The sequence below is a fragment of the Melozone crissalis genome, unplaced genomic scaffold (assembly GCF_028551555.1).
Source record: "Melozone crissalis strain CALT ecotype California unplaced genomic scaffold, PUWL_Pcris_2 ptg000016l_1, whole genome shotgun sequence".
Classification (NCBI taxonomy): domain Eukaryota; kingdom Metazoa; phylum Chordata; class Aves; order Passeriformes; family Passerellidae; genus Melozone; species Melozone crissalis.
In genome coordinates, this window is record NW_026535794.1 from 5,251,345 (window position 1) to 5,274,326 (window position 22,982).

Sequence of the window (22,982 nt, forward strand, 5' to 3'; positions counted from 1 at the left end):
TTCCCCAAGTCCTTTCTGCATTTAGCCCCCAGCAGCTGCAGGGTGGCCCAGAACTGGTGGGAAGGGGGGACATCCTGTGCCTGGCTTGCTTGTGTTGCACAGGGAAGCTGCAGAAGGTGAAGGGAATGGCAGCTCCATCCCCTGGAATCACAATGAACTGGCTGCCCTTCCTCATCTCTGGTTCTGCCCATCATTAACATAATTCCCTTTATTCCTCTGGGCTGTTGCCAGCTCTGCATCACTCTGGTCTCATTTTGGCCCCTCTGATCCTGGCTTTCCTGAGTGGCTCAAATGCAAATGCAGCTGTTACAGTCACTGTGGAGAAGAGTCCGTTCCCTGTCCATGCCACCTGGCCCTGGCAGAGGAGCTGGCCCAGGTTCCCTGGAGCAGGGGTCCTTCTGCCCCAGCCAGCACTGGATGTTTGTGGGTGGCACAGGGATGATTAATATATTACATGGTGTACTTCTAGCGACTGCCTATAACTGCAGAGCTTATCTGAGGTTTAAACATTAATTCCAGCCCTCTGGGAAGTCTGTCCCAGCACTGTCCTGTCCCAGACACAGCCACCAATGTCAGGTGTCGGGGAAATTTTGAAAGCAGTTGGTGATTTTGGGCGATTCCAGAAATGCCTGGTGCTGCTGTCCGTGATCCCTTGCCTCAGTGTGGCTTTCCACCAGTTTTGCCAGCTTTTCATGGTGGTGGAAGTGCCTCACCACTGTGACACCAGCTGGATCCTTGCCGTGGGCCCCAACCTGACAGAGGAAGAGCAGCTGAACCTCACCCTGCCCCGGGGCCCCGACGGGCACTTTGAGCAGTGCTCCATGTTCTCCCCGGTGGACTGGGACCTGGATTCCATCCTGGCCTATGGGCTGAACCACACTGAGAAGTGCAGCAGTGGCTGGGTGTACCCCTCCGAGCAGCCACCGTCCCTGCTGACCGAGGTCTGTACCTGCTGCTGCATCTGCTGGGCTGTGGAAGGGATGGGGCACCAAATGGCCACAGCTCCCCCAGGGCTGGTGCCTGGCCATGGTGCAGCTGGGATTTACAGCAGGTGTGGGTTGGGGACCTTGGCTCCACCATGCAGGCCCCAGGTGTGGTCCTGGAAAGGGTGCAGGCTGTGCCAGAGGTGCCAGTGGGGAGATGAATCACTCCTGCAGGGACCTCCTGCCCCTGGGATTCCCCATCCCTCTGCATCCTGGGAGTAACCTTTCCAATTTAATATCATGGAATGGTTTGGCTCAGAAGGGTCCTTTAGAAGTCATCTAGTCCAACCCCCAACATCACAATTGTTAGCTGAGAAAGATGCTAAATTAACATAAAGGAGAGTAGGTTTAGATTAAATGTTAGGAAGAAATTCTTCACTGTTAGGGTGGTAAAGCCCTGGCACAGGGTGCCCAGAGAAGCTGTGGCTGTCCCATCCCTGGAAATGTTCAAGGCCAGGTTGGATGGGGCTCTGATTTATCTGATCTAGTGTAAGGTGCCCTGCCCATGGCAAGAGAGTTCAAATTAGATGATCTTAATGTCCCTTCCAACCCAAACCATTTTATGGTTCTACGATCCTTCCTATGTCACTCCTTCCATTGATGCCCTCTGGGTGCTGGCAATTGCAGGACATCTCTTTAACAGAAACTGCTTGTCCCAGGAATCAGCATTGCATCCTTTCTCCTCTGGGAGCTCAGGTGGTCTGAGGAAGCAAGCTGCTGCTTCTGTCCCCAGGCCCACCTAAAGCAAAATTTGCTGACCAGGAGGCTCCCCTGGGTTGGCTGGGCTGGACAAGGGGGTCTCCTGCAGGTCTCAGTACATGGGAGAGGGACCCCAGTGAGTGCCCCAAGGGCTTGTCCCATCTCTGACTTGTGTGCCCTGTGCATACTGTGGGGATTCACATCCTTGGAAGTGGGTTTACCAAAGCATCTCTTTCTCCTTTCTCCAGTTTGACCTGGTGTGTGACAGGAAGGACCTCAATGACATTGCCCAGGCCATCTACATGGCAGGGCTGCTCCTGGGATCCATGATCTTTGGGCCTCTGAGTGACAGGTGAGGAGCCACAACCTCCTGCCCAGGGTCTGTGCAAAGGCAGCACAGCACAGACCAGGTGGTGTGAGCCTGTCTGGACTGTGCACCCTGTGCATTTTGTTACCACTTCTCACTGCAGGGACCCTGACCAAAGTCCTCGGGTCCCATGAGAACATGGCCACACAGGGAGGTGGAGGGAGAGAGACACAGCATGTGTGCACAGTGCTTCCCTTGTCACCCCACAGTCTACTCTGAGCCTTATCAGGGTGATAAGAATCACTGTCTAACCTGCTGGGCTCCTTGCCATCTCCATGGGGTCTCTCCAGACACCGATTTTGTGTTCCCTGTTTCTCCCCAGGATCGGCCGCCGCCCGGTCGTTCTGATCTCCGTCTTCCTGCAGGGCTTGTTTGGCCTGGGAATTGCCTTTGTGCCCCATTTCTATGTGTACATGGCCTTCAGGTGTGTGGTGGGGGCCTCCGTGTCAGGGATCACCATGACATTACTGGCCTTAGGTGAGTAGGATGCCCTTGCCCTGGGGCATCTCAAGATGCAATAGATAAGTCTTCAAAGAAATAAAAATATCCGTGTTTGACTAGAAAAACACCATGGTGAGGACAGGTCTTGATCTTCACTGTCCTTTGGTACTTTGGCAACTTCTCAGCCCTCAGTTAGAGCTTTGGGGAGCATCTCTCTCCAGCCGGTGCTCAGAGGAGGGCAAGGGGAGTACCCCAGAACAGGAGGTCAGTCCAATCCTCACCTCCAGAATAATTCTTCTCCAGGGAAACACCTGTTTGCCTCAGGGGAAATAATTTGGATGACTCTGAGCCTTCCTTCTTCCTTTCAGCTACAGAATGGATTGGTGTCTCCTCCCGGCCAAATGCAGTGCTCACCTCTCACTGCTGCTTTGCCATCGGGCAGATGATTTTGGCTGGTTTGAGTTACGGGATTCGCAACTGGAGGCTGCTGGAGATTGCAGGATCTGCTCTTATATTTGCTTTTTTCTTCTGCATGGGGTAAGCAGGATGTGGACAGAGCTCCTGCAGATATGACAGCACTGTGAGGGTGTGAGTGAGGAGGAGGCAGCAGCTCAGAACCAAGCTGGGTCTTTCCCATCGGAGTGCAGGTGCTGCAGGAGCTGCTGCAGAGCTCAGCACATCTCCCTGGCACTGCACTGCTGACAGCAGCAGCTGCTCTGCTTCAGGTCCCCAAATGTGGCCTTTGGAGCCCAAATTTAGGGTGTTTAGACCCATTGATCCCATGGGCCTTTCAGTTTAGAGTTGGGCTTGATGATCCTTGTGGGTCCCTTCCAACGCTGAAGGTTCTGTGGTTCTGGGATCTGATCCTGTGGTGATTCCAAGGCTTGCTGGACATGGTCCCAGAGAAAGGGGCTGTGGGGGATCTCAGCAGGACACAGCAGCATGTGCTGGCCTCCTCTCGTGGCAGGGTGCTCCCAGAGTCAGCTCGCTGGCTGGTGACCAAGGGCAGAATCGAGGAAGCCAAGAAGGTGCTGCAGAAGGCGGCGGCCACCAACAAGCGCAGCCTCCCACCAGAGCTCCTGGAGCAGGTACTGGGGGGCCCCGGCCTCAGACACTGCCCTGGGCCTGGCAGCAGCTCCTGGAGCAGGTACTGGGGGGTCCTGGCCTCAGACACTGCCCTGGGCCTGGCAGCAGCCCCTGGAGCTCAGCTCATCCCAGAAACCTCTCTGCATTCCCACTGGGGCTGCTCGGGCCATGGGCTCTGGGGGACTCCAGCTCCAGCTGAGTTCCACAGGGACCAGGTCATGGAAGAGGCCCAGCCTCTGCTAAGGATCAGCCTCGAGCTTTCTGGGCTCCCCCTGGGCATGTGGGAAGGACTGAAATGCTTCCCTGGCTTTTCTCCTCTGAGCATTCCAGGAGTGTCACTGATGGGCACAGTCTCTCTCTTTAGCCTGTGTGTTTCCATGCAGAAATGCCTGAAGGGGAGTTCCCTCCTTGCCCACCCCAAAGTTCCCACTCTGGGGAGATGTTCATCCTGAGGAACCTCTCAGTCACCATGCCCTGTGCTGGGCACACAGAGGGCAGTGCGGCTGCCCTCCCTGCCAGAGCACTGCGGTCACAGACCTGTCCCACCGAGGCCTTCTATGGTCTGCAGGTGGAAAAGGAGCTGGACATGGGTTTCCTTTTGCTGCTCTGACTCTTTGTCTTTCTATGTTTTGAAGCTGAAGCCTGAGAAAGAGGTCAAGTCTGGAAGTTTCCTGGATCTCTTTCGGAAGAAGCACCTGCTGAAGGTGACTTTAATCATGTCATGTGCCTGGTAAGTCACTCCCTGGTGCATTCTTCCCAAACTTCTAGGTGAAAGAAAAGAAGGGATTGACAATTAGTTATCAGGAAATTCACCTTGTGGCTTTTGAGTGTTATTTGATGGGTATTTATTCTTCTGCCTGTTTAAAATGCTTTGTGGGAAAGGTTATAGCATTTTCAGCTTTGGCAGGCCTGTGGTATTCCTCTGGTTTTACATCTCTTGGGAAATGCTTGGTCCAAATAATTGGAGATCAATGCTGCATTTCCTCATGGCTGACATCTGCTCAGTGCCACCCTGCCTGGCTTTCAGGTTTGTGAACAGCTTTGTCTACTACGGGCTGAGTCTGAACGTGACAAATTTTGGCCTGGACATCTACCTGACTCAGCTGGCCTTTGGAGCAGTGGAAATCCCAGCCCGTTTTGCTTGTATCTTCACCCTGCAGAGGTTCGGGAGGAGGAAGACGCAGGCTGTTCTCCTGGTGCTGAGTGGCCTGGTGTGTCTGATCATCACTGGCATCCCTGAAGGTGAACAACCTCATCCCACACGGAGAGGACATCCTCTGGGACAGGGAGGCACAGAGCCTCAACCCTTCCCTTGCTGTTCTGTCCTCTCAGCCAGGGTGGCTCACATCCCTCTAGGCCTCAGCTGACCCTGGCCACACGGGCCTGGCTGAACCCACAGGGCCCAAACGAAAATTTTCTTGTTGATAGCAAACAGCAGAGGGCAGAACTGAGTCCAGTGGGCCCCTTGTCAACAGAGCTGTGCTCTGGGAAAATTAATCCCTGGGGAGGTGAGATGGTGGGTGCAGAGCACACTGAAAGTGGCCACCAGGCCAGAGCAGCCTGGCCCATGCTCAGACACTGTCACAGGCCATGGCTCCCTGCAGGTGACACAGTTGTCCCTGCAATCCCCAGTCACCATCTGTGAGTGGTGCTGAGCCCTCCCCCATCCCACAGCAGCCATCTCTCCTCCTCCCCTCAGACCAGCCCGTGGCAACCACCGTCCTGGCCACCATTGGCAAGTTTGCTGCCTCAGCCTCCTTCTCCACCTCCTACGTCTACGCTGCCGAGCTCTTCCCCACGGTCGTCAGGTGAGCTCTCCCCACACTTTGGAGTGACCAGCAGTGATGGCAGTGGGGCAGGAGTTGTCCCCATGGCTCATCCCCGTGGTGGCCTGGGGGTGCTGACCCCAGCCCACAGCTCCCTCTGTCCCACAGGCAGACGGGCGTGGGGCTGTGCTCCGTGTCAGCGCGGGTGGCCGGGATCCTGGCCCCGCTGGTCCGGCTGCTGGGCCAGCACCACCGTGCCATCCCCATGGCCATCTTTGGCAGTGCCCCCGTGCTGGGGGGGCTGCTCTGCATCCTGCTGCCCGAGACCTGTGGCACAGACCTGGCAGATGACACAGGGGACGGCCACCCTCCAGCGCAGGTGGGTCCTGGGGTTGCCTCTGAGGTGGGGACGTGGGCAGCCAGCGCTGGGGGAGCCCCTTGGATGTGCTGGGGGTTTCTTTAGGAGTCACAGAGGGAATTAATGTGGAAGTCACCCATTCCTGCATGTGGAAGTCATCCATGTTGCTATAGGACATGAAACAACATGAGCACGCACATCGCTGCTCTCAAGGTGAAGAAAAAGGGAAGTTTATTTTCTGACTCCAACATTTATAGTTTCCCAAAAGTGACAGTGGACTGGAGGGTGAAAGTGCCACCTCTCCGACGACACTAGACAAACCAACAGTCCATCAAATTTCTCCTCCTCCATTAAAGAATGCAAAGCAATAAGTTATTTACAGAAAGTGTGAGAAAGTTTGTTACAAGAATGTAAACATCAGAAGGCTCAGAAAATCTTAAAAAATCAGGGTGACACACCCCTTCATTCCCATCCATGGGATACAACAGCCAGTGCTTCCTCCCTCTGCCCTCCTCAGGGAAGTGCTGGTGCCTTGCAGCCCCATCCTCTGGCTTTCACCCTCTCACAGCTCCCAGCCCTCATTCCCCATGGGGCCAGCTGGAATTGCACCCCAATACTTCTGTTGTCTTGCTGGGAGAAGGGTGTCCACAGGAACAGTTGGGAATGGGGTCCAAGTTGCTGAAGGCTGCTTGTCTCAGGGCCAGCTGCCATCAGCTCATGGCACACCTTTCCTTGCTTTTACACCCTTTTCCCTTTCACCAGGTCTGCGAAAATGCCACCAGCAGCTCTCAGAATGGGCAGGTGAAAGGAAAAGTTGCTGACCAGGACAATGAGAGCACGAAGACCACCTACTTCTAGCTGGGTCTGCAGGTGGCTGTGGATAAAGGCAGCCCAGTGCTGTGTGGGCACTGAGGACAGGCAGGGTGTCTCCTCCACAGGACACCACCTTTACCTGGGCCATCACTGCCAGTTCTTGGGTTTCCTTGTCTTTTTTGCCTTCCTGTATCTCCCTCTGTAGCTTGTCCTCAGGCACTGCAGGCTGTCACTGGTGTCCAACTGTGCTCTCACCAGGGAAAATTAGGTGCTTTTTACTTGAGGGGAAAAAAGAAAGAAAACAAGAATTAGAATGGAGGCACTTCCCCTTCATTTTTCCTGCTATGTCTCCAGGAAGGTGAGACTGTAAACTTTGTCCAGTGAGACACCCACTAGAGCATTTAATAAACTTGCAAGAGAGAACTGGGCTCACTAACAGGAGAGCTGGAGCAGATGCAGCACTGAAAATAATCTCACACTTGCAAGGAGTGATTTATCGTGGCTGTCTAGCAAGATCATCCCGTTCTCTCATAAAAACACTCCTTTTTATTTTTTTGTAAATTTGAGATACTCAGCTGAGAAAAAGAAAAAAAAAAAGTGATGGAAGAAACAGCATGTAGGGAGCAAGGATGTCTAACAGGCAGCAGAATTTTCCTTTCAGTGCTGGTGGCTTTGAATTGATGCCTGTCATGATGCTTTGGGCATGGAAAATGATGCTGTTGGGCTGCAGCGTGGGACCAAATTGATCTGTCCATTCCAGGGAACTGAGGGATGTTGTGGCAGTTGGTCTCTTAGAAAAAAGTACAAATCTTTCTGGGAAATGGTAAGTCTTTTCTACTGTGTTCTAATCTCTTCCTTTATTGCTGGATCCATTTTGTCTTTAGAAGATTTAGGACCGCTTTTGTCTTATACTGTTAAGAAAAAAAAAGTGGTTTTCCTGTGCTTCCTTTCATATTATCTCAGGCCCCTCAATCCAACTTTCTTTTCCCACTGGATGGGTACAGAAGAAGCTTGGGACCTGCACATGGTGGTTCTTCCTCTTTGACTGTAAAACTCAAAGGTTATTTTCTGATAGTGTCAAGAAATGTTAAACCACAGTACTTCTCTCCATTGTCATGCCTACCTATTTTCCATGGACCAAAGTACCTCATGGATGTTCAGTTTGATCAAGACAGAGTTTTGGATAAAATCAGTGCCAGTGACATTGCCCTGCCAGGAGGGACTGGCTGTGGTGCTGTTTTTTCTCTGGCACTGCCTTTCAGAGGATTTGCTGTGGTGCTCATCTTCAGTACCCTGAGAACAAAGGAGTTCAGTCCTTTGTCCTTTCCTTGGAAAAGGCTGGGGAGTGCCTCCTTCAGGCTTTTATGGAAAACAAGGCATTGAGGGCAAAGGCTGAGGGAAGAGCTTGGAGCCAAATGTACAGTTCTTGGAGGAACCACTTTGGAAATCGTACTCTGAGACTCTCTGTTTTAGCTCATTTCCTAAATAAAGGCATCCAAGCACAGCTGATGTACTTCTGCTTCCAGCTCATCTGTGCCTCCAGTGGGCTGAAGATCCATTTCATGGAATCTTGGAGTGGTTTGGGTGGGAAGGGACCTTAAAGATCATCTCATTCCAATCCCTCCCTGCCACATGCAGGGACACCCTCCAGTATCCCAGGTTGCTCCAAGCCACATCCAACTTGGCTTTGGACACTTCCAGGGACGGGGCAATGTCCTGGTTTAGGGCAAATTTGGCAGGAAACTTCCAAAGGGGTCCCTCTAGAAAGCAGATTCAAGTGGGCCCTCCCACAACTGGTTCAGGAAAAGATTTCCATGGAGAAAAGTGAAAAAAGCTGATTTTATAACAAGCAAACTATTCACAAGCATAAAAATGGAATAATTTTAAACAATAAAACCTCTCACTGTTCTGAAGAGATGGCAAATTTAGAAAGTCCTTGTTGTGGGGTGTAACTTGGCTCATTCAGTCTCTTATCAGTCCCTCCTGTGCTGGAAATGCCACATCCTGGGCTCCAGTGGGCCACAGGTGTGAACTCCCAGTGCTGTTTTTCAGTCCAGAGAAGGGCTGAACAGCTCCAAGAAAAAGAAAAAACACAGCCTGAGGAACCATTTCTGCCACAGCTAGCTAAAAACTAACTAAAAGCAAAGGAGAGCTGTGGTCATGTTTGCAGGGATCCCAGGATGAGGGAAGAGATGAGAATCCTGACTCCATGTTTCAGAAGGCTGATTTATAATTTTATTATATATATTATATGAAAAGAAAATGATATACTAAAACTATACTAAAAGAATAGAAGAAAGGATTTCATCAGAAGGATAGCAAGGAGTGGAAAGGAATGAATAACAAAAGCTCATGACTCTCAGAGAGTCCAAGCCAGCTGACTGTGATTGGCCATTAATTAGAAACAACCAACATGGACCAATCAAAGATGCCCCTGTTGCATTCCACAGCAGCAGATAATTATTGTTTACATTTTGTTTCTGAGGCCTCTCAGCTTCTCAGGAGAAAAAATCCTAGCAAAAGGATTTTTCATAAAATATGTCCATGACAGAGAGCTCTCTGCCGCTGTCTGTGCTGCAGACAACACAGTCCAGGAGAAGGATGTGGGGGAGCAAGTGCAGTTTCTGATAACAAACTGTGCTCTTCTCCTCCTCCCCTTTGCTCTCTGAACCAGTCTAAAGGTGCAGAACTTAATATCCAGCATAAACAGAACAGACAGTAAAGCCACCCTAGGACAGACAGCCACAGCTTCTCTGGGCAACCTGTGCCAGGGCATCACCACCCTCACAGGCAAGAATTTCTTTCTGTAATCTAATCTGCATCTCCCTCTGTCAGTTTTAAGCCATTCCACCTTGTCCTGTCACTCCATCCCTTGTCCCAAGTCCCTCTCCAGCTCTCCTGCAGCCCCTTTAGGCAATGAAAGGGACTCTGAGGTCTCTCCCTGGAGCCTGCTCTTCTTCAGGCAGAACAATCCAAACATTCTTCATAAGAGAGGTTCTTCTATCCCTCTAATCATCTTTGTGGCCTCCTCTGGACTCACTCCAACACCTCTGTATTGTATTTTATCTGCTCTTCTCTGGATCACTGAATCTTGTGAGTTTGAATACCCCTGCACTTGAAGAGCACCTGAACAGCTTGACTCACGTTTTGCCCAGCTCAGCACAACTGGGAGGATGTCCAATGTTTTTGCAGTGCCTCAATGTCACTCCTAGCCAGCCCACACATGGCCTTGCACTGAAATGAGCAGAGGTGACAGCACAAAGTGGAGCCAGGGGTGCTGGAACAGCATGTGGGAATGCAAACATAAACCTGTGGGAATGCAAATACACTTCTGCATGCACACAGTGGGGAGTTCTGGGCTCTCATGATTGTGAGGCCATGGGCAAAGGGTAAAATGGGACCTAAGGAAAAACTAAGAATGATTCCATATTGAGGGAAGGGAGCCAAAAAGTTAACAAGGTGATGAGGACAAAAGGGGATAGAGAGGTTTAGGTGGGAAGAGGAGGTTTTCTCATTTTAGAGACAAATTTAGGAGAAAATGCTCTGGAATGAGTGTTTCTGCTAAAGAAAAAATGCTTCATTAATCCCTTTTCTTGTCAATGAGAAAATGGATACCAGTGGGTGAAAATGAAAAAAAACAACTGTTCATTGACAAAGTGCCCACGTGGCAAAGGAAAAAAAATTGAACAAATGCTAGATATTGAACCATCAGAACCTTACCCCCAACACACACAAATACCCACCCCACAGTAGAACAAAAAGCCCCAAAATTCCAGGGAAAGAAACAAACAGCCCAGCTGTGTGGCAGGGAGAACAAAATGGCACCAACTTTTTTGTCTCAGGGAAAGGAAAAAAGCTCATGCAGCAGCCTGGGCAAAACAGATGGGAACCTGTGGAACCTCTGGTGTTGGTCTCTTCCTCACAGCAAATGAAGCTGGTGGATTTTGGTGTCTTTTCTCTTGTTGGTTCAGCTTTTCCTGAGGTCTCAGGCCAGGCAGAGAAGCTCCTGCCTGATTGGCTCCTGGTGATTGTCGGATCTTGGACCAAAACCAAGGTGAACAATTCAAGAAAAAAACCCAAAAGCTGCTGAAGGATTGCTGCTGCAGTCTCTTCAGGCCAGGAAAAGGAAAAAAACCTACCACTTTCTTGCTTAAGTTAACAAAAAAGCCAAGCTAGCCAAGCAACAGTCTTGGGGTGATTTTATGATGATGCTTGATTTTCTGTTTTATGCCCAGAAATGGCATAAAGCATTGTAGCTTCAAGATGGATCTGGGGGGAGGATCAGGAGCCTGGGAGCCCCAGTGAGGGCTTTGTTCAAAGACTGTCTTGGTTTGAACAGACAGGTGTCTGCTGAGGAAGGCAGGAAATGGAAATGGAAATGCCCTGAAATGGAAAATGTAAACCCTCTCCCTCTGAATTATTATAATTTTGAAATTAAGGGGCTCTCAGGCAAAGATATGGGAGTAGGAATAACAGCTCTTTAATAGGAAAATAAAAATGCAGTAATACAAAACAACCTTGCCAGAGTGAGAAGAGGAGCTGCTCCCCTGTGTGTCAGGGAGGTGTCCCAGCCCCATCCCATGGGGGCTCAGCCCTCCTGCAGTGCCAGCTGTGGCTCTGCTGCAGCAGGGATCCTGCACAAGGGGGGAGTTTTCCTCTGCAGCTCCAGGGCTGCTGGAGATGGACCTGGGCTCCCTCTGGCAATGCAGGGCAGCAGAAAGCTGCTCCTCTGGCAATGCAGGGGGCAAAGGCTGCTGTGCTGTGCCAGGCTCAGATTGGATCCAGGTAGGAATGCTTGGCTCCTCCCCTGGGCGGAGCATCTCCCCATGGGATGCTGGGATTGGATCAGCCCTGCAGGGACACTCAGGGACCATGGACAGCAGAGATCTCATGGAGGGAGGATTGGTTGGAAGAGATAAAGAAAAAACTGCCCAGTGAACAGAAGATAACTGCCCCACCTGGTTCTGACAGATGGCAGGAGAATACACACCCCAGCCACATCTTGCATTGTGATTTAAGGCTCACTCCCAGACCTGCTCAGTGCCCTGCCATGGACATTGGCAGCTACTTTATTGCCCAGCTAACTTTTCTTTTTGGTAGCTTAAGCAAGAAGTTTCTTTTTTTCTTTCCCCACCCTTTTCCCTGATCTGCAGCATCAATTGTCCATTTTTTATTCTTGAAATCTTTTGGCTTGGTTTTTGGTCTGAAATCAGACAATCAGTGAGATGGACCAGGACCTACAGGGGACCGACAGGAGCCACTCCGACCCCGAGACCTCAGAAAAAAAAGCTGAACCAACAAGACAAAGGACACCAAAATCCACCAGCTTCTTCTGCTGTGAGGAGGAGACCAATGCCAGAAGTTCAGCAAGTTCCCGTCTGGCTGCTACATGAACTCATTTTTTTTTCCCTTCCCTGAGACAAAGGGGCCACTGCCATTATTGCCTTCCCAGCCTGTTTATTTCTTCCCTGGGCATTTTGAGGTTTTTTGTTGTGGGGGGGGGGGGGGGGGTAAAGTTATGAAAATAAATATCTAGCATTTATTCAATCTTTTTCTGTGCCTTGCAGGCACCTTGCTTTGTTAATAAAGAGGGGTTTTTTTTCACTTTCACCCACTGGTATCCATTTCTCTCATAGGTAAAAGGAATTACTGAAGCCCTTCTCTGGAGGAAACATTAATTCCAAGGTGTTTTCTCCTAAATTTGTCTCTAAACCAAGACAGCAGCAAAGTGACATGCAGTCTGCACTGCACCCAGCATGCCCTTGAGTGAGTCTTTGAACAAAGCCCATGTAGGAGCCTCCAGGGCTTAGACTCATCCCCCAGACCAACCTTAAAGTACAGCAGCCATTTCTGGACATAAAGGCGATGATCAGGAGTGGAGTATCATCATAAAATCACCCCCAAACCAGCTCCTGTTGTCAGAGGAGCCCCACAGGGACCACTGAGATAATCAACACATTTTCAGTGTCAATGACACCAACAAATTGTGCTGAAATCCTGGCTGTGGGGCAGAGGCGTCAGCATCCTGGACCTTCCCCTTTACCTAGAGGACATCACCCTCTCCTTTCACCTGACCCCATGCTGGGAAGCCCCAGGTCCATGAGAAGAGCAAACCTTGCAAAAAGGGACCCAACAGGGAATGGCTGAGGAGGTGAGGAGGTGAGCATTGAAGCTGCTCTCCTGACTGAGCAAGAAGCCATAGAATCATTGGTTCATTTAGGGTGGAAAAGACCTCTAAGACCACCGGCTCCAGCCATCGCCCCAGATCCACCATGAAAGCACATCCCTAAATGATGCAGCTGTGTGTCTTTTACACACCCCCAAGGTGGTGACTCCACCAGAGGCCTGGAAAGCCTGTTCCAGTCTTGGATCACCCTGTCCAAGACTGGAGGAGAAATTTTCCCTATTATCATATTTAAACCTCCCGTGGTGCAACTTGGGACCATTTCCACTTGTCCTGTTATTTGTTACTTGGGAGAAGAGACTGACCCCCACCTGGCTGCATCCTCCTGCCAGGGATTTGAAAAGAGTGAGAAGGTCCTCCCTGAGCCTCCTTTTCTCCAGGCTGAGCTCCCCCAACTCCCTCAGCTGCTCCTGGTGCTACAGCCCCTTCCCCACTTCCTTTCCCTCCAGTGCCAAAGCCCAGATCTTGCAAAACACCTGATCCCATCTCCAGACCAAGTTCCACACGGCCAAGTTCATCATGGCCAAGTTCCACATAACTGGGGTGATTTTGTGCACCAAAGCCAAAGCACAAAATGAATATCAGCTCCAGGCACATCTGGCCTGGACCTGGGACACCCCAGCCCTCAAAACACCATTTACTAGAGCACAAAGGGGCTGGAAACCAAAGGGTGCAGCAAATCGGAGTGAGCAGCCTTCTCCTTTGAGAGTAGTGATGTGCTTGAGGAGATGGATTCATCAGAGGGCACTGAAATACATCCTCTGCTGGCAAACAAATTAGCAGAGAACAGGAGCCCACCCTTCTCTTCCTTTTGCATGACACTAGATGACACTAAAATGTCATGACTGAGCTGGCAGCAGCCAACTAAAGGTCACTGTAAAAGGCTCACCGTGACTGAGGAAAACTGCCCAAATGCCCACACAGTTTGGCATCAAATTGCAGCATTCCCATGCAATCCAGAAGGCTTCTACAGCTGCTAGTAGAGGAAATAAATGCAGATTGTTCATTGGAAGACTTTGAAAAAAGAAAAAAGTCCTTATTGAACTCAGCCACTCTGCTTTAACACTCTGTTTTTGCATTGTGTCTGATGGAAACAAAGCTCATTTCCATCTACATGTTAAATTACAGACTTACAAATTCTGTGTAGAAACACTCCAGAGCCAAGAACAGTTACAAAGGCCAACTGTGAAACAGTAGGAAGAAAGAGTCAACACCATTTATTATTCACATATTGCATTACAAGTGTCTCTTATATCAGACTCAGAGCATAATTTATATTATTCATGTATAAACTCAACTTCAACACCACATGGAAAGAAAAGCTAAAGAAGAAAAGCTGTGTGTGACAGGGGTGCAGTGACATCCTGATCAGATGTCGAGTTTTGGGCTGAGGTGCAGCCTGACGACCCAAGGGATTGAGAGCAGGAGGGACAAACCCAGCACCTGCTTTTGCCCAGTACAGCCATTCTTCTGGTGATTTGTTGCATTTGGGTAAAACCTTACCAAAAAAAGGCCTTGATTTTACAGCTCAGGCCTACTGCTTCTGATGGGTACAGCTAACAGCTGGCCTGACAGGTGAGATTCAGCCTGGCACCTTTACCTGTGAGAACCATCTGACACCTGTGAAAATAAGAAGTCTGAACTCATGAGAATCCGTGAAGAAAAAAGGAAACATCTGTAAAGAAGAAAGCCTTTATCAGGCATGGACATGAGCAACTACAAACCAATGAACTGAGTTGCAATAAGTTACTAACCAATTAGAATTAAACACAATGCCTTTAGAAAATTATATGAATGAGCTGTGAAGAATAAGGTTTGGATATGGTGGATGAAGAAACATGTGTCTTTACTGCAACAGTGATTCTTTATTGCTGTAAAACATGACAGGGATGGTTCCATGGGTACCAGCTTGCAAAGGACTGGGGAACACATTGGGAAGCCAGCCAGGCATGACCAAACTGGGTTTCAGGGACACTTGCAAGTGCATCTGTTCCAAAGGCAGAGTGACATAGATCTCCTCTCCCTGTGTGACCATGGATATTGTGTTCACCATGTGAAAGACCAGTTTCCAGGCAGCAATGCCTCCCGGCTCTGCTTCAAGGAAGATGGACTCAGACTAGACTGTTAGTGGTGCCTGTCCCATCATCGCTTGCTCTCTTAGCATCTGCAGACATCCTTCTCCAAGTCTCTGTCATCATCTCTGGTGTCTTAGAGAGACACTTCGGTTTTCTGCTCCTGAAGATAGGAAGGAAAGAGGATGAGATGAGACTGTATTCATCCCTGATTCTGATAATTTATTTGCCTTAAGTTTGCTCTTTTTTTTTTTTTTTCTTTTTTTTTGTTTTGTTTTTTTTTTCCCCTTAAATTCAGAGTTCCCTGTACCCACCTCATCTAGAGGTTGTTGTTTCCCTGTGTCATCTGCCAGGTCAATGCCACGGGTCTCGGGCAGCAGGATGCAGAACAGGGCCACCAGCACAGGGATGCTCCCAAAGATGGCTTTGGGGATGGCCCGGTGATACTGGGCCAGGGGGATGATCAGCGGGGCCAGGATCCCGGCCACCCTCGCCATGGTCGAGCACAGCCCCACGCCCGTCTGCCTGCGGGAGAGAGGGGCACAGGGAGGGCAGGGATGTTGGGGAAGATGAAACAGGAAAGCTTTATAAATACGATTGTCTGGCAAAAGATTTTGAGAATATAGAAACTATAAGTGAGATTGAAATGAAAGCAAGCTTTGAGATACCTCAGTTACTGAACAACTGAAATACAATGGTGTGGCCAGCTGAAGGTAATCCTCTTTTGATAAAACTTTACCCTCTGCTTGCAGAAAGCTCCAAGGGTCAAAGCAGACCCTACTAGCTTGGCAGAAGGGGCCCAAAGAGGAGTTTTTAGGGTTTAAAATGTAATATAGTATGGTAATGTAATGATTCTTATAGGCTGTATGTATATACTATAGGATTTGTATCTTGTACTAGATTGGTCAGTGAGAATTAGAATATTCAACACAGAAGAAGATTTATTGCATTGTAATGGGAACCTCTCACCCTCTTACTCTCTTACCCTCTCATCCTCTCTACCCCTCTCATCTCTGAGTCCTGCTCTGAGCTGTGCCTGGCAGTTCCCAGCAGGGCCCTGCACCCAGGCCCTTTGCAATAAACCCACAAGTTCCACGACCTGGCTTCAGCGATCTCTCATCTCCGTCCATCCCGACCATCCTAGCCCCTGATGCTCGTACAAGGGGTCAACACTCCTGCACTGAATGTGGCCCCATGGCCACCTCCAGCCATGGCAGAAGGAAGTTCTGATGTGGGGGGACACCTCACCTGAGGATGGTGGGGAAGAGCTCAGCGGCGTAGACGTAGGAGGTGGAGAAAGCAGCCGTGGCTGTGAACTTGCCGATGACAGCCAGGACAGTGATTACCACGGGCTGTTCTGAGGGGAAGAGGACAAACAACCAGTGTAACCTGCAGGGGAATGGTTCACTTGGGACCAGAACTCTCTGCAGTGGGAATTCTTGGGAGAGCCCTTTCTAATAGACTTGCTAATCAAACCTACCACCTAACCCACTGGAAATGATCCCATACCTTGAAAATACTCTCTGGCAAAGAGAACCCAGATTTCTCCTGAGGCCTTGGGCATTTTCTAGATGTGCAATTGAAGTGAGCTGCTGCGCCAGCTCACTTCAGTGCTTGGTTGGAAATGCCATGTCCCTGACCTGGAAAGCATTGGGAAGTCCCACTGTTACCTGCAGTCTCACTCACAGCCCTGGCAAAGCAGCAGGGTGGGGTATGGACTGGGGCACAAACAGATGCAAACTCATGAAGGGGAGTGGGAATTTGCTTTTTCTCTTCATCTAAGAAAGGGAGACATGGTGACTTTCAAAACACTTCTTCTGCTATAGCTTTCTGCCAGCGGGTGGTGGTGTCCAGTGTGTGGGTGGTGGGCAATGGACACCGCCTGCCAAGGGCCAGGAGCTGTGGAGAACCAGCACAGCCCTGAGGGAGAAGGAATCCAAGGTGAGGGAAGCCAGAATGCTGGGGATGAAGCAGCCTGGGCTGTGACAGTGGGGGCAGCTGAGCCTGTGGGAGTGAGCGTGGGTCTGCCTGGGTGGGAGGATGGTTCTGAGCAAGGGTCGGGATGTGCAGGGCACTGCCCCGCTCTGCTCACAGGCTGGGAAGGTTCACCTTCAGGGATGCCAGTGAGGATGAGGCATATCGTGCCAGCCAGCAGCAGGAGAATGCCCTGCACTTTCTTCCTCCCAAACCATTCCAGCAGGAAAATGCAGGAAATTCGAGCTGGAAGTTCTACTGCCCCAAAGGCCAGCTGTGTCAGGTAGATGTCCAGGCCAAAATCTGTCACACTGAGGCTCAGCCCATAGTAGACAATGCTGTCTGCAAACCTGAAATTCAAGTAAAGCAGAATAGAACATGTCACCAGTGGTTTTCTAGGGATTTATAACCAAATATTAGAAAGGTTAGAACACATGCAAATTACTTAAATTCCCAGCAATCTCTGTTTTAGTTCTAGTCAGCACCTTTGACAGTTGTATAGGTCATAGTTGCAGGAAATAAAGCAGAATGAATCTCCATATGGTCAGCAAATTCTAGATTGAACCCAAAGCTCCTAGATAGGTGCAAATCTCCTCCAGGGCCCAGGGATTGCCAAAGCTGAAATTACTCAAGCCTTTCTAACAAAACCCACAGTATCATGGAAAAGAATCTTCTTCCCATGCCCAGAAATGGTAAATCGGTATTTACCATGTATTTGGAGAATGACAGCAGATCAAGACATTCACGGGTGTATTACCAGAAAAATCACTTTAAATTACAGTTCTTGTCAACCATCAACATCTTTTCTTTCACCTAGTAGTTTTAACAGAGGGGACGAGGAAATGTCTTACCAGACACACGCCATGATTAAAGTCACCTTCAGCAGGTTCTTTGTCCTGAAGAGATCCAGGAAACTTCCAGACTTGACCTCTTTCTCAGACTTCAACTTCAAAACACAGAAGACAAAGAGTCAGAGCAGCAAAAGGAAACCCATGTCCAGCTCCTTTTCCACCTGCAGACCATAGAAGGCCTCGGTGGGACAGGTCTGTGACCGCAGTGCTCTGGCAGGGAGGGCAGCCCCACTGCCCTCTGTGTGCCCAGCACAGGGCATGGTGACTGAGAGGTTCCTCAGGATGAACATCTCCCCAGAGTGGGAACTTTGGGGTGGGCAAGGAGGGAACTCCCCTTCAGGCATTTCTGCATGGAAACACACAGGCTAAAGAGAGAGACTGTGCCCATCAGTGACACTCCTGGAATGCTCAGAGGAGAAAAGCCAGGGAAGCATTTCAGTCCTTCCCACATGCCCAGGGGGAGCCCAGAAAGCTCCAGGCTGAGCTTCTGTCGAGGCTGGGCCTCTTCCCTGCACTGGTCCCTGTGGAACTCAGCTGGAGCTGGAGTCCCCCAGAGCCCATGGCCCGAGCAGCCCCAGTGGGAATGCAGAGAGGTTTCTGGGATGAGCTGAGCTCCAGGGGCTGCTGCCAGGCCCAAGGCAGTGTCTGAGGCCAGGACCCCCCAGTACCTGCTCCAGGAGCTGCTGCCAGGCCCAGGGCAGTGTCTGAGGCCAGGACCCCCCAGTACCTGCTCCAGGAGCTGCTGCCAGGCCCAGGGCAGTGTCTGAGGCCGGGGCCCCCCAGTACCTGCTCCAGGAGCTCTGGTGGGAGGCTGCGCTTGTTGGTGGCCGCCGCCTTCTGCAGCACCTTCTTGGCTTCCTCGATTCTGCCCTTGGTCACCAGCCAGCGAGCTGACTCTGGGAGCACCCTGCCACGAGAGGAGGCCAGCACATGCTGCTGTGTCCTGCTGAGATCCCCCACAGCCCCTTTCTCTGGGACCATGTCCAGCAAGCCTTGGAATCACCACAGGATCAGATCCCAGAACCACAGAACCTTCAGCATTGGAAGGGACCCACAAGGATCATCAAGCCCAACTCTGAAGTGAAAGGCCCATGGGATCAATGGGTCTAAACACCCTGAATTTAGGCTCCAAAGGCCACATGTGGAGACCTGAAGCAGAGCAGCTGCTGCTGTCAGCAGTGCAGTGCCAGGGAGATGTGCTGAGCTCTGCAGCAGCTCCTGCAGCACCTGCACTCCGATGGGAAAGACCCAGCTTGGTTCTGAGCTGCTGCCTCCTCCTCTCTCACACCCTCACATCAGGGCTATGTTGTTGGAACTCAAGACATCCCTCTGGCTGTCCTTGATTGCTAGGACCCCTGCCAGGGGGCTCAGAAACCCTGGCACAGAGCCCAAGACTCCTGTGGGTTTGATTATGACCCATGGAGCAAGTTGCCAACCTTATATGAAGATCATCAAGCCACAAAATTATAAGTAGAATAACAATTAATTTGTCGCAGGGCAAAAAAATAGATTTTGTGGGTTTTAAGGATGGGGGTTCAGGGGGCAAGATGGAGGGATCTGGGCATGTCCAGCCTTTCTCCTTCTTAGCCTCCATCTTCTGCTGTGATTTTGGCACTTGTAGATTGGGTTAGAGTAGAAACTCACTGTCCAACATAGATGGTAGGTATTGGACAATAATCGCAAATATTTTACACGTAGTTTTTAGTATAAAAAGATAACACTGTCCTGCAGGCAGGCAGAGTGCCTCTGTCTGTCCTGCTGAGCAGATATCATCAGGCCAGGAGAAAGAATTTAATAGATAAGATACAATAAACAACCTTGAGACCGAGAAATGAAGAGCTCTGACTCCTTTGACCGCTGGGCTGGGAAAAGAGACTTTCTAACACCTCTCGAGGTCACTCTGACCAGCTAAACCCCCAGGATTGAGTCTTCCAGAAGCTCTGCCCTTCTCCTCCTTACCAAATATAGAAGAAAAGGGCAAACATAGGAGCAGATCCTGCAATCTCCAGCAGCCTCCAGTGGCGAATTCCATAACTCAAACCAGCCACTGACATCTGCCCGATGGCAAAAGCCGTGTGAGTGATGAGCAGCGCCTTTGTCCGGTGGGAGACACCAACCCATTCTGTAGCTAAGAGGAAAAACAAACCTTCAGGGTTTCTTTTGGTTTCTCTTTTGTTACTGTATCTTTTGAGGCCACCTCTGCTCCCTCAGGGCAAGGGCGTCCCACTCACCCAGGGACACGACTGCAATCATAATTCCTGACACGGCAGCTCCCACGACACACCTGAAGGCCATGAACACATAGAAGTGCGGCACAAAGGCAGTTGCCAGGCCAAAGACGGCCTGCAGGAGGATGCAGATGAGAAAGACTGGCCGCCTGCCTATCCTGTGGAAGGAGAGGGAAGACCCAGTCAGTACCTGGAGAGACCCCAAGGGGAGAGGGAAGAGCCCAGGAGGGATGGAAAGTGATTTGAGAACCAGAGGAGATTTGACACCCATGTGAACATAGCTCCTCTTTACACCCCAAGAAACAATGCGCAGAAAAATCAGTGTCTCCAGTGTTGACCCATCATGGTTCTGGCAAAGCCTGAGACACCATCAGGGGCTAAACTTGTGATTGCTGACGAACCCCCCCACAAGGCTGTATCTGCCTCTCTTTTCCACCCTCAGACATTTCCAGAGCTCTCAGGTGGGCCCAGATGCCCAATCTCAGGCAAGGGGATTGCATCCTGTGAAGGTTCAGTGCATGGGCAGTCTGCCCCCTGATCTGGGCTGTCCCTGGTTGTTGGGCAGTGTCTCTGGGAAGGAACTGTGTTTCCTCACCTGTCACTCAGCATCCCAAAGACCGTGGCTCCAATGAGAAGGCCAGCCATGTAGATGGACTGGGAGACATCATTCAGGACCGCCCTGTCACACACCAGGTCAAACTGGAGGAAGGAAAACACAGAAGCTGTTGCTTTGGACAGAGTCCAGCTGCTCTCTGGGCTTGGGCAGCCTTTCTGGGTGGAAAGAGGAGGAGAGCAGTGTTTTTTACTGATAAAGGAGGAATGGGAAGGGATGCAGCTGCTGACACCTGCAGAGAAGCCTTGTCTGGAATGGACTTGGTGCTCCAGGGACGCCAAGGAGCCTTTGCAAATGCCAGAGGCTGGACTTTGTCCTGTGTTCTAGCTCCATGGAAGGTACTTGTGAGAAAGTGCTGGAGCTGGCAGGTAGGAAAGGAGGGAGGAGGGATGAGGGAAAGTGAGAAAGGAGCAAAAGTCCACAGAGAGAGAAAACTTGATGTTCTTGGAGGTCTTTTCCAACCTAAATGATTCCACAGAATCATGGAATCATTTAGGTTGGAAAAGACCTCCAAGAGCATCAAGTACAGTGTTTGACAGACCACGACCATGTAAACTAGAAGGTTGGAGATGAGACAGAATGGAGAAGTTGAGGATGCTGATAAACAAGGCTTTTTCTCTACTGCAAAGCCCTGGCATGTCTTGTTGCCTTTACTGAGGGTTCCTGAAGACCCAAGAAATATCAATGACAATCACTTGGAAGGTAAATGTCTTTTACAGAGATGCTGTGAGTAGAAGCAGGCAGAAGAACAGGGGGTACTGTGGCAGGGATTCCCAGAAGGTCACTCCATGCAGCTACATCATGAAGTCAAGGGTCTGGAGAGTGGAAAGGGGACAGATGGTGGACACAACATGTGCTGGACTCACACCCCCATAGTCCCTGCTTGTGCCCTCCCCAGGAATCCTCACCATGGCCTTGCTGCAATGAGCTCCAGGGATTCCAGCTGCCATTTGTGGGATGGAGGCAAAGCCGTGCAGTAAATCTCAGCCGGACTGCCCCACAGCTGGCACTGGCTGGCCAAAGCATGGGCCAGGGCATTCCACCCCCTCCCAGAAGGCAATGAGGCTTGTGGTCATAGTTAATTTTGGCTTATTGCACTTGTCTCGATTTGTAGCCAGGTGAAATGTCAAAAACAGTGCCAAACATCAAAGTGAAAATGGATCCCCAGAATCTGCAGATCCAGACATTTACAGTAGAGAAATTACTGAAACCACTGATATAACACCATTCAGGTATTTTAGAGCTGCAGAAAGTAAGCTGGATATCCATAGAGGGGAGGGCATAAGGCTGAAGAACTTTTGACTAAAGAAAGCTGGAGAACCATAGAGGGAAGGGCATAAGGCTGAAGAACTTTTGACTAAAGAAAGCTGGATATCCATAGAGGGAAGGAAAAAATGCTGAAGAACTTTTGACGTAAGACATTATTCTGAAAGTCTCACCCACAGCTCTTCTGCACCACAGCTGGCACTGGCTGACCAAAGCACAGCCCAGGATATTCCCATCCCTCCCTTCCACAGCCCAGCAGATGCAGCAGCAGGTACAGACCTCGGTCAGCAGGGACGGTGGCTGCTCGGAGGGGTACACCCAGCCACTGCTGCACTTCTCAGTGTGGTTCAGCCCATAGGCCAGGATGGAATCCAGGTCCCAGTCCACCGGGGAGAACATGGAGCACTGCTCAAAGTGCCCGTCGGGGCCCCGGGGCAGGGTGAGGTTCAGCTGCTCTTCCTCTGTCAGGTTGGGGCCCACGGCAAGGATCCAGCTGGTGTCACAGTGGTGAGGCACTTCCACCACCATGAACACTTGGCCAACCATTTGGAAAGGGTTGAGAAGGAGTGGGAGGGAGAGGAGCAGGATCAGCAGTTTCTGATAGAGCCCAAACTCCCCCAGAGCCTTTAAAAGGTCCCCAAACTCAGCCATGGCAGCACCTCTGTGGCCAGGCTGTGCCGGTGCCTATGGCTTAAATAGGCAAATATTAATGTTTAAACTGTGTGAGCACTAAAGCCCTAATCCAGTGTGATAAAATGAGCACCTGCACTGGCACACCAGTCCATTCTGATGATACAGTGCAGTGCTGCAGGCTGCACTTTGTCACCAGCCATTCCCTCCCTGCTCTAGAGAGTAGATCAAAGGTGCCAGAGCACTGTCACTCTTGGGGATGGTATAGGGACATCTTGTCCTTCTCCAGCCTGACAATTGTCACAAGGCCTCCTGAAGGCAGCTGTGCTGCAGCTCAAGGTTTGTGTCTGAGGCACGAAGGTGGCATTCTGCAAATGAGGGTTAATATTTCTGTGGGTGGGGATGCAGACAGAGTAAGTTTGCTGCTCCCATTAATGGTTTAATGACTAGAGAGCGCATCCTGGAGACAGAGATATGTGAGAGAATATGGAAGAGGAGCAGAAAAGCACTTCTCCTCTGGAGCAGGAAATATGTCTGGTAGTCCAATAGACTTGCTCTTGGCAGCTGTGTCCCAAGCTCTCTGTTTTCATTTGTAGAAACCCTGGTTAGTCATAAAACTAGATCTAAACTCCTCCTGGGTCACACAACCTG

At 50.4% G+C, this 22,982-nt stretch overlaps 2 protein-coding genes across 2 annotated transcripts; one reads left to right on the top strand and one right to left on the bottom strand.

The window, feature by feature from the left end:
- Window positions 1-569: 569 nt before the first annotated feature.
- Window positions 570-6,558, top strand: LOC128935668 (solute carrier family 22 member 13-like). The gene is made up of 10 exons (XM_054274137.1): window positions 570-941; window positions 1,931-2,034; window positions 2,372-2,526; window positions 2,859-3,027; window positions 3,458-3,578; window positions 4,212-4,306; window positions 4,604-4,818; window positions 5,276-5,384; window positions 5,511-5,721; window positions 6,463-6,558. The coding sequence occupies exons 1-10, from the start codon at window positions 570-572 to the stop codon at window positions 6,556-6,558; spliced, it is 1,647 nt and encodes a 548-aa protein (XP_054130112.1).
- Window positions 6,559-14,293: 7,735 nt separating this feature from the next.
- LOC128935241 (solute carrier family 22 member 13-like) lies at window positions 14,294-22,352 on the bottom strand. Its single transcript, XM_054273401.1, has 10 exons — window positions 21,981-22,352; window positions 20,418-20,521; window positions 19,826-19,980; window positions 19,554-19,722; window positions 18,381-18,501; window positions 17,595-17,689; window positions 16,879-17,093; window positions 16,018-16,126; window positions 15,084-15,294; window positions 14,294-14,317 (listed from the first exon to the last, which is right to left on the bottom strand). Exons 1-10 carry the CDS (start codon window positions 22,350-22,352, stop codon window positions 14,294-14,296), a joined length of 1,575 nt encoding a protein of 524 aa, XP_054129376.1.
- Between the last annotated feature and the right edge of the window lie 630 nt (window positions 22,353-22,982).

Coding starts and splice junctions, on each gene's coding strand:
- LOC128935241 (XM_054273401.1), bottom strand. CDS start 22,352: ATGGCTGAGTTTGGGGACCTTTTAAAGGCTCTGGGGGAGTTTGGGCTC. Junction 19,981..20,417: donor TTTGGGATGCTGAGTGACAG/GTGAGGAAACAC, acceptor CTCCTTCCACAG/GATAGGCAGGCGGCCAGTCT. Junction 16,127..16,878: donor CCTCACTGGCATCCCTGAAG/GTGAACCTTCCC, acceptor TCTTCCCCTCAG/AACAGCCCGTGGTAATCACT.
- LOC128935668 (XM_054274137.1), top strand. CDS start 570: ATGTCAGGTGTCGGGGAAATTTTGAAAGCAGTTGGTGATTTTGGGCGA. Junction 2,035..2,371: donor TTTGGGCCTCTGAGTGACAG/GTGAGGAGCCAC, acceptor GTTTCTCCCCAG/GATCGGCCGCCGCCCGGTCG. Junction 3,028..3,457: donor GCTTTTTTCTTCTGCATGGG/GTAAGCAGGATG, acceptor CTCTCGTGGCAG/GGTGCTCCCAGAGTCAGCTC.